The sequence below is a fragment of the Ursus arctos genome, unplaced genomic scaffold (genome assembly GCF_023065955.2).
Source record: "Ursus arctos isolate Adak ecotype North America unplaced genomic scaffold, UrsArc2.0 scaffold_31, whole genome shotgun sequence".
NCBI classification, from domain to species: Eukaryota; Metazoa; Chordata; class Mammalia; order Carnivora; family Ursidae; genus Ursus; species Ursus arctos.
In genome coordinates this window covers 1,148,501-1,164,481 of record NW_026622997.1, presented here as the reverse complement: position 1 = coordinate 1,164,481, position 15,981 = coordinate 1,148,501, and the positions used below count along the sequence as shown (strand labels likewise).

The following is a 15,981-nucleotide window of genomic DNA, read 5'->3' as shown; positions in this document are numbered from 1 at the left end:
GCTGCGGTGACGCGCACAACATGCCGCCCCCGAAGTCACCTTCGGCCGTGCTGGGGGGCAGCTCTGGGGGCCCTGCCCGACGGGCTTTCAGACCTGCAACTGTGGGTGAAGTCAGTGGTTTCCATGAAATCGGGAAGACCTCTGGCTCGTAATGATGGTCTTACAGTGTGAGCCAAGGGCCCCTCAACTGAGTTCACTCATCACGGCCGGCTGGGTCAGAACCAAATTACATGTATCAAATGAAGCCTATGTACAACACATAGTTTTATAAAATATATTCATACGTACTTTATAGATATAAAAAATACTATACATGTATAAAAATGTGCAAGGCCATTTGGCGTGAGAGAGGATCCAAAGAAATTCCAATCAAATGAACTGCTAGAGGGACTGTGATCTGAGAACTTTTCATTTCATGTGAAAGGATGAAAGTTGAGAATATCTAATTCAAGGTTATCAAATGATTATCCCTAAGTTGAATAGGGCAGCTTGTTGCTCAAATTTTGGGCTTATGGAATCAGGAGAGGTACCTGAAAGAACTATTTTTATATAATTACCCATTTCTTTTAATCCTAGAAGTGGTGTTAGCTACCAATATAAAACCCTGATCAAGAATAGATCCATATGCGTATTGGATAGATCCATAATGGAACATCTACATCTTTACGATTTGTATTAATGAAGACTGACAAAAATCCCATATTCTGTCCTAACAGAGGGTGATACTTTCCTATAAAGAGCCCATTTTTAGTGGAATGTCTCCTGTGGACACCCTCCTTAGTGTAGGCAACAAGCATTAAGTTCATGTTACACTGGCCAAATCTGATCCAGGATTTGGTGTGCAGAGAGGGTGGTGATATCATTACCTTGGGTGCCTGGACCTAGGACTCCGGGATTTCTGCAGTATCTCTGAGAATGACAGGAGTAGAAAAGCTTCCACAGATAATTACTCAAGACATTGATTACCACTGCAACACAGGGTTCCTTCAACTGAAATAAACAGTAAGCGTGGGCTCTAGATTTGGGTTGCCTGGGTTCAAAGCTTGGCTCCACCACATACTAACTTTGTGACCTCAGGCAGCTTCAATTCAAAACTGATTTGTTTCTCCAGCTAAAAATAAAATAAAGCGCTTAGTAATGCCAGGCCCTTAATAAGATGTTTTAGTAAGACATATCCTGTTCTCGACTCCCAAAGACAGCCAATAAGGGCTCTGTTTTGACTGTAAGAACTCTATAATGAATAATCTATGGGACATAACAAGAGGCTACTTCTGTTCAGAGTACAGGAGTGTGGACCTGCTCTCCACTGCTGGCCTTACCCCACAACTGACATTTCTCAATTCAGAGCCCTGCTCAATCCCATTGTTTCCTCAGCTTCTACCTCACACTTAAAATTCCAGCAACCCCTTCAAACAACTGGGGTTTTTTTGGAAGGGGGGGCAGCTTCCTTCCCTTTGCAGTCCCCTTCTATTACATCCCCTGCAACCTCTGTTTGTCAGGTTACTCTTTATTCAAAGCCCCCTTCACTTTTTATTGCGTTAGGAATTTGATTCTCCCCCAACCTCTCCAGGAGCTTTTTGTCGTAAAACACTCAGTATCTTGTTTATCTTGAATCGATTAGAAAAGAGAAGCCAGTCAATCTCACTATCATCCTTAACTTTATTTCTAAGCCACTGCTTCGTGATTTGAGTGTTAACACCAGTTTCTCAACCTGGCTGTTATGTTACAACTCTTGACTGACGTTATTTCTACCTTGGACTTGCTTCAATTTCACATTTTTCCTTTCCATCCTACTGCCTGTTATTGTTGATGGTTTCAAAATCCACAAGGGTAAGCTGCTTCAAAGGATCCTGATTTCCTGGATCCTGTCCCTGTTAGGCCACATCTACCTTTTATCCATAAAGATGCACTCTGGACTTCATCACTTCATCACTCTGTTTGCCGCACTCCCCAATTTCATATCTAACCATGTCCTCCACTTTCCCCTCAGCGCCTTCTACTTCTGTGTTGCCAATTTAGCTCCAGTTATCATACTCTATTTTCTCCTTATCCTGGATAGTTTGACAACTTTGATGCCTACCTGGAAATTCCACAACACCCCACCCTTTCTTGGTACTGCAACTATATTTAAGCACAAGAAACAACCAGAACAAAACTCCCATCTTTATTTTTAAACAAGTTATGAACTGTGTATTATATAGGATACAGCACATCCTGCTGTTCTGGGTCTCTGTCTATGGCTACTTTATATTAGGCAATTAAAGGCGTTAGAGGCAAGTGGAGGAACGCGTCTGTGTTGAGAACACGTTAAACGGAAGATGAACTGCATAACCTGTAAGAGCACTGTGAACAGAAAGCAAGTTTAAAATAAAAATCGTGTTCCAGTGAGCAGGAGGATTCAAGAGAGGCTAAGGGACTCTGAAGAGTACTTGTTTGGATACCATGTCTGAAAGCAGATCAGGTGACGAGCACAAATAGCATGAGCTGGTGAAGAGGACATGCTCATACGGGTTCTCATCACTAAGCTGCGAGGAGCTTGCGAGAGTGAGAAAGGCAAGGCAGGGTGAGCTGGGGAAGGGAACAGGAACACACACAGCTCAGAGCTCTCAGGCTCACTCGGGGCAATAAACTGTCCTTTGGATGTAAAAAATTATTTACCCAACCCTCGCTGCCTCAATGTCTCATGTATGTAGCTCCCATGTTGGTCTGAGGATAAACAACTAATAGAGTCCTCAATGTGTGATTGAGTTTTCAAATGTTCGTTTGCTTTCCTCTGTTGTGAACTCAGGATGTTTTCCCATGATCATGTGAATTCCAATCCCAAAAGCAAATCTGACACATTATGTCATAATATGCCTAAATTATAGTACTAATACCATTAGTATTTTTATGGGAAAATGTGCTCACACTTACAGCTTAGAAGCTACATAGCTCTTTCTCCAGGGACTCTTCTGGTTCCAAACCAGTGATGATACTCTTATGTTCTGAATAGGGCTACAGTAGAGGGGCAAGAGAGAGGGGCCGTAGGGACAGGGGGCAGAGTACATTATAGGAGCAGGAAAGAGATGGGATACAGACACAGGGCTGGATACAATGGCAGTTAGGAGTAAAGAACGGTAATTACACCTGTTTCTCCCCTCCCCTTTCTGTCTCAGCACTTCAAACCCACTAACCGGCTAGAAGCGAGGGATGGAGAGGATCCTGGAGTTGTATGGGATGAGGCGGGGTGGGGAGGTAGTCCCAGAAATTATAGTCTGCCCTGGCAAGGTAGCAAGGGAAGGAAATCAGAGGACAGCTCAGTGAAGGTTAAAAATAGTCTCCGAGAATAAAAAGATAAACAGACCAGGAGCCATGTGTGCCTCTCTGTGGCTGCCAACTTATCCGCAATCATCACAGGCCCTCATCCAGGACCAAACTGGCTACTCAGTAAAACAGGAGTAAAGTCAACCAGTTACTGGTTCACCTGTGTTTCCACAAGTCCCAAGGGACAGAGTCACTAATCTTTGGCTCTTTTATGTGCTCAAGAAGGTATACAAACCAAAAAATTGTAAACCAGTTCTGAAGAGGAGTTATTAGGGAATTCAGAACATGCGAACTATGTAATTGGGGAAAAAGAGGTTATGAGCCAAACAGAGAACACTAGCACCCTCCCCTAACTGGACACACAGCCTCGTGCTCAGATGACCCAGGGAGCCTTCAAATGTAGGTCTCCTATTTTGACACCCTTAAATTTGAAGAGGTGGAAAGGCCATCCTCAAGCCCTTGCAGGTGGACAGTGGTCAGGTTCCCTGTTCATTCTAAAGTACTGGTGGCACCTGTCCTCTGTCGGGCTTCCCTTATGCCATAAACCAGCAGCGGTCCCTGGTTACAGGACTGGGTTCATGCGTCCGCACGCCACAGGCAACCATGAAGGCAGCTGGGAGTCAAGGCAGTGTTTCTCGAGTTGCAGAATCAGGCGACCGGCGACAAAAATGAAGATTCTCGGCCCCTACCCCAGACTTAATGAAGCAGAATGTCTGTGAGTAGGACGTGGGCATTTTAAACAAGCTCCACACGCGACTCTGATGTTCAGCGAAGTGGAGGAATCCCCACAACAGACAGGACTTGAAGGTGGAGACCTACACTTCGGTGCCTGGTCCTTCCCTTGTGACACTGCAGCTACGTCACCATCTCCGTGTGCAACAGCGTCCTCACCTTTACAACGGATGGTAATTTCAAGTTACAGCGCTATTTCAGGAATGAAGTCAGAAAAGCGTTTTCTAAGAGGCACTCTCGCCCTCCCACAGTCTGTCCCTAAGCTCTGCTGCCAGCGTACTCCCATCTGAATGGACTCCGAACTGCCTCTCCACCTCAGGCTGGCCCGGATGCTTCCAAACCACGAGCATTCTTACCTCTGCCTGCATTTCCTTTACCCTAAATGGTTTCCATTTTGCCTTCCAATTCTGCCCATCCAACCCTTATGGTCACTAAGAGCTTTCCTGACCCCGAGGCATCGGTGGTCCGTCCTCCCGGATGGACAGCACTTACTGTGCGCAACGTGCCACTTCCAAGACACAGGACTCGCATCATCAGTCCTCCCGTCCTGCTGCAGTCTTACCTAACCTCACACGTGGATCTTAGCTATCCCAAACTAGACTGTAAACTTCGGAGAAGAGGACTTTGGTGTTCTGTTTCTTGATCTCCACAGCACCTGAGAGAACGGGCAGCACACAGGGAATTCTTTATAAAATATCTGAGGTTTCCTCATAGCAACAGTGACTGGCGTTTTGCCCTAAATGACTTCAAAGCTAGGATTTCTCTGCAGCCTGCATTCTGTGACACAGCTTCCCTGTAGTCATCACAGAGAAACAGGTTTTTCTCCTCTGTGGTCGGTCTGATGTTGAGTAAGAGCTGAGGTCTGCCTGAACAATTCCCCACACTTTACATTCACAGGGACCACCTCTAGTATGGATTCTCTGGTGTTTACTAAGATCTGACCTCTGTCTGAAGGCTTTGCCACATTCATCACATTGGTAGGGTTTCTCCCCAGTGTGGATTCTCTGATGCTGAATGAGGCTGGTGATTCCTCGGAAGGCATTCCCACACTCATCGCACTTGTAGGGCCTCTCTCCAGTGTGGATTCTCTGATGTTCCGTGAGGACTGATCTTTGAGTGAAAGCCTTCCCGCACTTATCACATTTATACGGTCTTTCCCCAGTGTGAATTCGCTGATGTTCTGTAAGACTCGTCCTCTGAATAAAGGCTTTTCCACATACGTCACACTTGTAAGATTTCTTCCCAGTATGGATCCTCTGATGCTGAACAAGGCCACTCTGACTGAAGGATTTCCCACATTCTTTACACTGATGGCACTTTTCTTTGTGGTGGATCTCCTGGTGGGAAACAAGGGATGAGTTATAAACAAAGGCTTTTCCACACTCGCTGCACTCGTAGGGCTTCGCCCCAGTGTGAACGCCTTGGTGCTGAGTAAGTGTCGAGCGCCGACTAAAACTTTTATTACACTGAGTACAGTGGTACGGTTTGTCTCGTGTGTGGATCTTGAGATGGTGGAAGAGGCCTGCTTTCTGGCTAAAGGCTTTGCCACACTCATTACAGTGGTAGTGCTTCTCTCCTGTGTGAAGTCTCTGATGTTGGTTCAGAGCTGACCACCGGCCAAAGGCTTTGCCACACTCGTTACATTTATATGGCTTCTCTCCAGTGTGTATTATTTTGTGCCGAATAAGCACAGTTCTCCCACGGAAAGTTTTTCCACATTCCTCACATTTGTAGGGCCTGTCTGCAGTGTGGACTCTCTGATGTTCCACGAGGCGCGAGTGCTGACTAAAGGCTTTCCCACACTCCTCGCACTCGTGAGGTTTTTCTCCCAGACAGACCCTCTGCTGTTCAGTCAGATTGACTCTGTTTTCATCACCCATAGATTGTTCACCTTCCCTGGAGTGCCCAGAAGACTGTTCTGTTTTTGCTTCAGATTCATCAGCTGTTCTGCACCGAGCAGGCCAGGACACTTGGCTTTCAAATCTAGACACGTTCCCATATGGTTCCACTTCTTCAGAAACTTCCTGCTTTAAATTCCTGTATTCATTTCCAGTCTCAACACCTGAAACTACAATGGATCGCCAAATCAACTAGTTTACAACATAAGATTATTCGGTGAAAAATACATAAGAACCTAGAGTTTCTGCAGGACTATGAAATGGCATTAGAACACAGGACAGACATAATACATAAAGTCCTCCAAAAATTGTCATGCAAAAGACCAATAACCCAATAGAAACTGGGCAAAAGAAAAGCTGACTGCCTCCAGGAAAGGAAATACAATAGCTCTTAAACGTAAGATGTTCCACCTCAAAGTAAGGGAAAAGCAAATTTAAACAATATCGAGACACAATTTTCACCCATCATCCTGCCCATCAGTATGATGTGACACCGTGTTCATGAAAGGGTGTCACACGTTCTCAGTGGGAGCGTAAACTAACCCCGGCTTTACAGAGGGCAACGTGACAATATCCATCGAAATTACAAATGGATTTAACCTTTGGCCTAGTAATTCCACATGCAGGAATTTATACTGCAAACGTACTCACACCCATTCACCACAGCCCCACCTGTGACAGTAAAACACTGGGGACAACTTGGGGGATCGATAAATTAACTGTGTGGTTCATCCACACATTTTACTATTAACCTGCTGTTAAGAAATAAAAAATGCAAGCTTTTACCATCCTAGTGATAACGAGAAGAAAAGGTATTTGTTTGAATATGAAAAACATATATATCTCTAAAGAGAAGGACACACAAGAACTGAAAACAGTGACAACCTACTTCAGGGCTGGAGGAGACCAGACAGCTGAGGGAACGGAGGGGAATGAAAACTTTTCACTGGATAACTTTAAATTTTTGTTTTTTAATTATATGAATTTTTACCTATTTTAAAAAATTAAATGGAAAAGAATAAATATAGACAAAGTAGAGATAAAAAAGATATGGGGTCTTTCACCCATTCACCAACTTATAACATTCTGCCACATTTGCTTTGTTGTGCCTTCTCTTTGTAAGCGTACACACACATATACATTTGTTCCTGAACTGTCTGATAACTATAGACATCGTGGGGCAGAGGCTTCTTAACTGAAGGAGGAAGGATACAGCCAAAGTGAAGACACTAGTAGAAAAAGCAGTGAAATCAGTACAAGGGAAAATAACTATCAGAAGGACTAAATTAAATGGGACTAAAAAGCAGTGAAATCAGTACAAGGACTAAAATAACTATCAGAAGGACTAAATCAAATAAAACAGTGCAAGAATTCAGGAAAAATATTTAAATATAAAGATAAAACAAGAACTGAAGAATGACAAACCAAAGCGGCTGAGAGTCTGTGCAGGAGAGACTTCCTGACTCTAATGATCACAAACAGCACAGCATGCCCCAGAGGCCTGGTGTCCTGGGCCAGCCCGTTGTCCAGGGCCAGCCCGTCCTCCCCTTCCTCCCAAGACGGCTCTGTCTTCCGTACCTTGCTCCCCCAGCTGGACTTCAGGTTCCGGAGACTCACACTTGAGCTGCGCCATCAGAGGGGGGAGGGACATGCTGGGCTCCTGTTCTGTTCCCATAGGGGCCACCTCCTGCAAGGGCTGGTCCTGTTCCTCAGTGTGGACTGAGACCTGTGGCAAACGAGACACAGCTCACACACACAGTCTGTGAACAGCACATAAGAGTACACGATCCATGGCAGTGACACCCAGCTCTCTGATGCATCAACTTCCTTCCAGACACCAGCCTGCTGTATCCCTCCTCACGGCACCTCCTCTGAGAAACCTTCCTTTCTCCTGGTCTTCACAGCTAAACAATGCGTGGTTGTACCACCTTCACCTCATTTATGCTCGGAGAAAGGCAGAAGAAAACAAAGGAACGACAGGGGGAGGCGAAAGGAGGGGAAATCTCTTCCACATAGGCTCCAGAAGCTGTTCCCTACAGACTGTGCCCTTCCAGGCTCCCACCCCACCTCCTTCCAGGAGATGACCTTGTTTTCTCCTTGTCCAAGGTCATGGTCACATGAGAGATCACCCACCCTTCATTTCATCTCTCCCTCCACCCCCCCCCCCACACACACTTACTTCCACTTAGAGGAAGAGGCCTTTTTCTCTCCACTCTTGCCTTCAGCCCCATCCCTTCCTGCACCCCTGACCCCTGCTCCTGCAACGAACTCATTTATTTAGCAGTTTAAGCCACTCTGTAGCTTCCATGCCTGCACGGAATCATTCCCCTTGTATTTAAAAATAACAGGGCTCCCCAGTGGGGTGTGAAACGCAGGGATCTGGGACCACTCTCGTTCCTTAGTCTGTGTCTTAGTCCAGGAGCTCTGTGAGCTGGGGCTGGTTACTTGGACTACATGGCACCGTGCGCACAAAGCCCCTGGCGGGGGGCACAGCTACACCAGGCCCTCAAACTGCTCCCCAATCCCCTCCAGTGCCTACATTCTGTAAATAACAAATCAGTGCACACTGCCTCTATTCCAACACAGGTGCATTGGGTAACCTCTGCCCAGAAGAGGTTAAGAGCCAAAATTTGGCCATAAGAGCCAAAATCAGCAGGATGCTGAGATGGACAGAAAAAGATGTTTCAACTTTGAATGTGGAGGGAGGAAAAGGCCAGTACAGTGGGCTGTGCCTTCTATCCGCACATCTCTGGCAAGGCCTCAGAAATCAAGTGTAAATTCCCTTAGCTGCCCCTAGTGTGCTTTGAGGGAAGGGGCTGGTTGGCAAAACAAACTCAACATGTTTAAAACCACACTACTTCTGCCCGCACTTGAGAATCCCCTTCTTTCTTCTGGTTCTCTTCCTGTCTCCCTGGCCACTCCTTCTCCGTTTCCACTGCCCTGATGACCTCCCTTCGTCTCATAGCCTTAAATATCATCCATATTCTGACAAGTGCCAATTTTGCATTTCTAGCACAGATCCCTCCACCAAATCCAGCTTGTTATACCCAGTTGCCTGCTCAACTTTTCCAGGTGGATTCTAATAGGAATCTCAAAATCAACATGTCCAAAAACCTAGTAACCCTTGATCCCAGTCCTGACTCCAAACCTTCCTCTCTCCCAGCCTTTACCATCTCCATGACTGATGGATCCACAAGTCGTGACGCTCAGAACAAAAACCTTAGCCGAATCCTAAACTCACTTTCTCTCATATCCCACATCCTACAGAAAAACAAACTAAGTGCTACCTCCAGAAGAGGCAGGATCCAATCGCCTGTCACCACTTCCACGCTACTGCTCTGGTCCCAGCCGCGAGCACCTGCTGCCTGGATTGGTGCTGAACCTGTCTCCCTGCTTCTGTCTTTGACCCCTCAGCCTCCCGCACCCCGACCACCAGCCCCAATGAACAACTCTGCCAACAGAGTGGCTGGAGTGATTATTTTTAAAATTTAGGTCAGGTTAAACCTCTCTTCTGTTCAAAACTCTCCAGTGACTCAGCACCCCCGTTTACTGTCTTCCTCCTCTCATTTGACTAGAATCTATCGATGAGACAGAAGCAACTTCTGCGCTTTGTTCACGGCTACGTTTCCAGTGCTTAGAATGGTGCCTGGTACAAAAATCCACATTCAGTAAATGTCTCCTGAACCAATGAACTTTTCCCCAATCCACCTTCCCCTACACCTTTGAACTCTGTTAGAAGCACCTGGATCACGCTAGTCTCTCAAGCCAGAAGTCCCCAGTGCTCAGCCTAGAAGAGATTGCTCAGTATAGAGTTTTCCCTTCATCCTTCCTTTTCTATTCACTCTTCTGTCATCGTTTCCAATTAATACTTATCTACGACATGGTTCATCCTTTGTAGTCTCACCGTCACAACTCTCTCAGAGTCATATCTTTCTGCCACAGGCTCCTCCCCTCCTTCATGCCCCAGTGTTGGGCTGCACTTTTTTTTTTTTTTTAAGATTTTTTATTTATTTATTTGACAGAGATAGAGACAGGCAGCGAGAGAGGGAACACAAGCAGGGGGAGTGGGAGAGGAAGAAGCAGGCTCCCAGCAGAGGAGCCCGATGTGGGGCTCGATCCCAGGACCCCGGGATCATGCCCTGAGCCAAAGGCAGACACTTAACGACTGCGCTACCCAGGCGCCCCTGGGCTGCACTTCTTGTTTTATCATTTCCCTGTTTTATATTCTTCTTAGCAAGACTTCCCAGCCTTGACTCTACTGACAAGTTGGGTCAGATAATCCTTTGTTGTATGCAGCTATCCTACACACTGTAGGATATTGGGTGGGCAGCAGTGGGTGGGCAGCAGTCTCACTAGCCCATTAGCCACTAGATGCCAGTAGCACCCCTCCCATATGACAACCAAAAATGTCCCAAGTCATTGCCAGATGCCTGTAGGGCACAAAATTGCCACTGGGTGAGAACCATTGTCTTTTAACAGTGTTGAAACAAAAGAGAACAGAACAAGGTCCTACATACTTCGGTTACATCTTGGGGTTAGAGAAGCTCATTATGACTCAAACAGAAAACCTGAGAAGCTTGTATCTACAGAATAAAATCTCAACTCCAGAGGTGATATTCAAAGTCCTGGACTCTGTTCTCAACCCCTCTACTCACACAGCTCACCTGTCCAACTTACCAGCTTTCTCCTACTCCCAGTAGTCCCATCCCTGCCTGGCCCCTCCCTCCTAACCTTCCACTCTGCTCCTACCTCCCACTCCTCCAAGGTGGTGACTTTGATTTCTACATTGTTTAGTCCTTTAACGGAGGCAGGGAAGTGGATACATTGTTGTGCAACAGAAGCATGTCCCTTTCAAGAGACTGCTGCCCACCCCAGTTACCATGATCTCTCTAACATTTGCTCTTAGAAATCTTACTCATGTTTTTGAGCAGCATTTCATCAAACAGAACTCTGGAGGCATGGTTCAGAAATAAGTGATCCTTCCACAAAAAAGCTATAAATAAGTTAGGACTACATTAACCAACTTTCCATGAGGCTAGGCCTGATGCACCGAAGTGTCAAGAACACACTTTGTGAAACAAAGCTGTACACACTCTGGCCTAGAAATCCATAATTCTCCTTTTCTCAATCATAAAGCGATCTCTTTTTCTCACCTGTTCTCCAGGCTCATCCAGCTCTTTCTCTAAATCCTCCAGCACAGTCACCACCTCCTCCCCGCTCTCCGGGTGCTGCTCCCGCACCCAGGCCTGCAGCTCCTCGGGCAGGATGGTCAGGAACTGCTCCAGCACCAGCAGCTCCACGATCTGCTCCTTGCTGTGGGTCTCGGGCTGCAGCCAGCGTCGGCACAGCTCCCGGAGCCGGCTCAGCGCCTCGCGGGGTCCAGATGTCTCCTGGTAGCAGAACTGCCGGAAGTACTGTCGGAAGACCTCCCTGCTGCGGGTGTTGTTCTTCCGCAGGCTCTGATCCTGCCTGGTGGTGTCCTTATACTCCTCCTTCTCCTCTTCCTCGATCTTTACTTCCAAAAGCTCATCCTGGTCCTCGTGGGCCTGGAGAGCCCAAGCAGATGCCATCATAGCTGTGCAAAAGCTTTATCAGTGCTGCAAGGAAGATTCCCTGTTAAGTTCTCCCTGGGTGGACCTGAGGGAGAAGCCGTCACTTTCAACACAAGCTACATCCATAAGCAAAAACTGAGAATTCTAAACATTTACTTCTGTGCTTTGCAAGCCACCTCCAGGTTAATTTACGATACTCAAGGAAATACTCCGATTACAAAAGACTTAAGAACAGACTAATCTAAAGAGAAAGATTAAAAGGTGTGAAGCGGCCTGAGGATTTTACAAACGAACAGCACGGCCTGGCAGGAAGCACCTGCATTGAGTCCTAGAATAAAGGGCATTCAAAGGGAGTACATCCAACATTTAGAGCTAATAAATAACCATAAAACGTGGAGACATCCTCGATCGGTCTCCTTTCTCCTGGAACGGCCGCACGTCCGGCGGAAACCCTGCGGTCAGCAACGCAGCCGCCGCAGGACTCCAGCCCCTCCTGCGCTGCCTCCGCTCCTTCCCCCGCTCCTTCACGCCGCGTCCCACGGCCCTCCGAGAGCGGGACAGGGCGGCACGCTCGCTCCCCCGCGGCCCGGGGAGGCCAGCACGCGGGTCCCGCCTGGGGTACGAAAGGCCGCAGCGTCCAAGCGGTCCGGAGCTTACACCGCCGACAGCGCCCCACAAAGGCCGGAAGCGAGCTGGGTCGGCGCTCGCGCACTTCCGCCGCAGCCGTAGGGAGGGGGCGAGGCCGCGGAAGTTAGACGGGCGAGTTGGCAGGTGTCGCAGCTCTCTGTCCGAGGCTTTGCCCCCCGCCCCCCGCCCCGCTGCCCCCGCCCCATGGTGGGCGAGGCCTGGCACACCTGGAGTAGGTGCCACTTAGGATCAACTTGCCAGTGTTTTATTGGGGGTTTTGCATCTCTGCTCGTGGGAAATACGGGCCCGTAGTTTTCCATTCTGTAATGTCCTTGGTAGTGTCGGCCCCACAGTGCGTGGCTCTCTACAAGAGGCTGACAGTGAAGGAGTCAGCCAGCACCAGAATATGGGCAAAGCAGTCCGCCTGGGCCACAGGGGCGATGCAGCCACAGGAAAGAGCATCCAAGCACAGACACGGGGCGGGCCCAAGAACACGGGGGAAACTCGGATGTAGGGATACAGCAGACTTTGAGATCCAGGACTCAAGAAAGACATGGTGAAACTGTAATGTCAGAAGATTACTGTTACTTTGTGTATAAGAAATAAACCTATAAATACACTTGATTAGCTCATAATCATGTTGGGTGTATTGAGGGAAGTTGAAAAGGAGGCAAGAAAGGAGAAAAAAGTCAAACAATTATTTAGGAAAAGGGAATCCAAAAAGAACTTTATTATTATCTCCCAGGCTTTGTTTTGGAAAATTAAAAATGGCTACAAATTCTTCAGCACTTTTCCCATCAGGAGGTGGGGGTCTATGTCACTTCCCCTTGAGTCGAGTGGGTTTCATCACTGCTCTGATAAAATACGGCAAAAGTGATGCTGCTTGAATTTCCCAGCTTGAGCCTTTAGAGAGCAGCAGTTTTCACTTTTTGTCTTTTGAAACAATTGCTCTTGGAGCCCTTAGCCATCACAGAAACAGTCTGACTGCCCTGCTGGAAAGATCACACAAGGAGGCCCTGAGCCCACCCTTCTAGCGGCCCCAGCCACAAGGCACTGGGCATGGCAGTGCAGCTCTCTTGGACTTTCCAGGCAAATCCAGCTGCCAGATGAACACCAAGTGTCACTAGAAGATGCCACATGTAATGGAAGAAACTTCCAGCTGAGTCGTCCCCAAATTCCTGGCCCAAAACATCATGGGATGGTTATTCTAAGCCATTGTTTTCGGGTAAATTTTTTGCAGCAATATGTTACAAAAACAGCTTGGTTGGAGTATTCCCTGAGGATATTAAATTTCCTTAGATTAGATGGTATAGTCTACAAGGAATCTTAAATTTGTAATTCATTTCTTGACTTAGAACCAGAAGAAGGTGTTGAGGACATGCTACATTTTTTTTTTTAAGTTGAGGAGTTTATTAGGGAAATATGAGAGGCAGAGACACCCCAGTGACAGGAAGAAAATTCTGAAAATGTCCCTTCAAGCCAAGTGGGGGCCTGGCCTTGACCTCCCCAAAAGAACAAGAAACTGATGGGTTAGCAACGAAATTCCGTGGTTGCCACCTTGCCAGGGCATGAATGTCTCAGCCAGGACTGCCTCTCAGTCCCCGCACCAAAGGTGGAGAGGAGACAAAGCCTGTTTATAGACCAATGCGGAGGCAATGAGAGCTGTAAGGAAAGGGGGAGGGGAGGGCTTAACAAAGAGTCCCCAGGGTTTGGCTCTAAGCAACTCAAATACTTCTACAAATAGTTCTACAAAATGTTACTTAAAAGGTAAAATGCCTAATGTTTCTGAGTTCCAGGTTCACAACAAGTTGTTTTTTAAAAAAACAACCAATTTGCATCTAACTGATGAACTACTGAACACATTGGATCCTTGAACAAAGGGCTTGAATTATGCAAGTCATTTATACATGGACTTTTCCCCATACAGTACAGTACCATAAATGTTCTGTTCTTTTTTTTAAAGATTTTATTTACTTGAGAGAGAGTGAGGGAGTGAGTGGGGGAGGAGCAGAGAGAAAGAGACAGACTCCATGCTGAGCGAGGCCCTGCCCAGGGGTCGATTCCACAACCCTGAGATCATGACCAGAGCTGAAATCAAGAGTCAACGCTTAACTGACTGAACCACCCAGGGGCCACCCGTAAATGTATTTTTTATCATTTTCTTTACATTTTCTTGGGGAACCTGGCTGGCTCATTCAGTAGAATGTGTGACTCTTGATCTCAGGGTCATGAGTTTAAGCCCAACATTGAGGGTAGACATTACTTAAAAAAAAAAAAAAAATCCTAAAAATTTTTTTTCTTTACATACAGTATATGATGCATGTAACATACAGAATATGTGTTAATTAACTGTTATCAGTCGTCTTCTGGCCAACAGTAGGCTATCAGTAGTTAAGTCAAGTTATAATCAGATTTTTGACCATGAAGGGGGTCAGTGCCCCAACCCCCATAGTGTTAAAGGGTCAACTGTACTATACTCAAATGTATGAAAAGATCATGTTTACGGTGGTCACAATGAACAATTAATCTGATCACCTTTCTCCTTAAGAACTCAAAATCAATAGAGAATCCTGTCAATTTCCTTGAACTTAATGCAATGTAAATAAAATCATGGTTTTAGTTTTTTCCTTGTTTTTGACTCTAGGATTGCTTTATTTATTTATATTACCTGCTTGTCCCCTGGGCATTTGAGTTTGCTTATTCTCCCTTGAAGATTAACTTGGGTCTGTTTGTTTTCCTAATGCAAATTAATATACCTCTATTTAAAAAGAAGATGCATATTTCTCGTTTGAGGTCTTGGCTGGGGGCTATGTGTCATACATCATAACTTAGATAGGAATGGAAGGCCCAAGGATTCACCGTGTTGTCACTAAAAAATGCTGAACAAGTTTTTTTTGACTTGAGAAATCACTGCAGCAACATTTAAAATACATTAACTAGTAATATTCCTATTTGTATTTTGTACACAGCTTAAATTGTCACTAAAAAAACTTAAACAACAGTCCAAGCCTTCGTAAGAACTGCATTTAGGAACAACTATTAAACATCTGGAAATCTGAAGTGGTGGTCCATAGGCAGCACTTTGAATCACTAAAATAATGTAGCTTGTTTTGAAGAGGCTGTTAAGGAAAAAGTAACTGGCTTGCTTTGTTGAATCTGACCAGGTTTTGAGGGACATTCTGAAGGGTCAGTTCCCATCAAAGACCACCGAGAGGTCTGGTATGACGAGATTCTGCCTTTGCCAGTCTCAGACGCTGGACACTTAGAAGGTTTTAGTGTTAGCTAAAAGTTTAGTGTTTACTATTCACATCCTTTCCATCCATATTTATCAACTTCCCACATTCTCTCGAGTGAGTTTTCTGATATTGAATAAGGAATGAAACATCCAGGAAAATGTTTACTACATTGATTACACTAAAAGTTTTCCTCCAACACAATTCTGACACAGTGGAAAAGCTCTGTGTTCCAACTGTTAGCTCTCCCACAGTTGTTCAGATGGTAACACTTCTCACTGGTGTGAAGTCACTTCTATTATAAGGTCTCTCTCCAGGGTGCCTTCTCTGTGATGAACTAGTCCAGTGTTTGCATATTGTCCCATATCCACCACATCTGTGGTCTAATTCAGTGTGAACTCTCTTCAGCGAAGCCTCCACTCTTCACCAAAAGCTTTTCCACATTCATCACATTCATAGCATTTCTCCTCAGTGTGTAGCTCGGATGCTGAATGAGGATGGAACTCATTCCACATTCATCACACTTAGGCCATCATGGATATCTTTCTAGTCTTCTCTGATATTTCTGCAGTTCTACGTATCAAAGCGCTGAGGAACACCTCCATCTAATCTGACAATGTGTCTCTGTTGGCATGT

The 15,981-nt window shown here is 46.0% G+C and overlaps 1 protein-coding gene across 1 annotated transcript in view; it reads right to left on the bottom strand.

Moving 5' to 3' along the window:
- Positions 1 to 1,641: 1,641 nt before the first annotated feature.
- Positions 1,642 to 15,981, bottom strand: part of LOC113248160 (uncharacterized) — a 47,030-nt gene continuing 32,690 nt past the window's right edge. The window contains exons 10-14 of the mRNA XM_057304781.1: positions 12,481 to 12,536; positions 11,886 to 12,098; positions 11,087 to 11,519; positions 7,512 to 7,659; positions 1,642 to 6,103 (exon numbers count right to left, since the gene is read on the bottom strand). Of these exons, the coding sequence (XP_057160764.1) occupies positions 4,788 to 6,103; positions 7,512 to 7,659; positions 11,087 to 11,519; positions 11,886 to 12,098; positions 12,481 to 12,536 (2,166 nt within the window). The 3' untranslated portion in view covers positions 1,642 to 4,787. The remainder of the gene's footprint in view (positions 6,104 to 7,511; positions 7,660 to 11,086; positions 11,520 to 11,885; positions 12,099 to 12,480; positions 12,537 to 15,981) is intronic.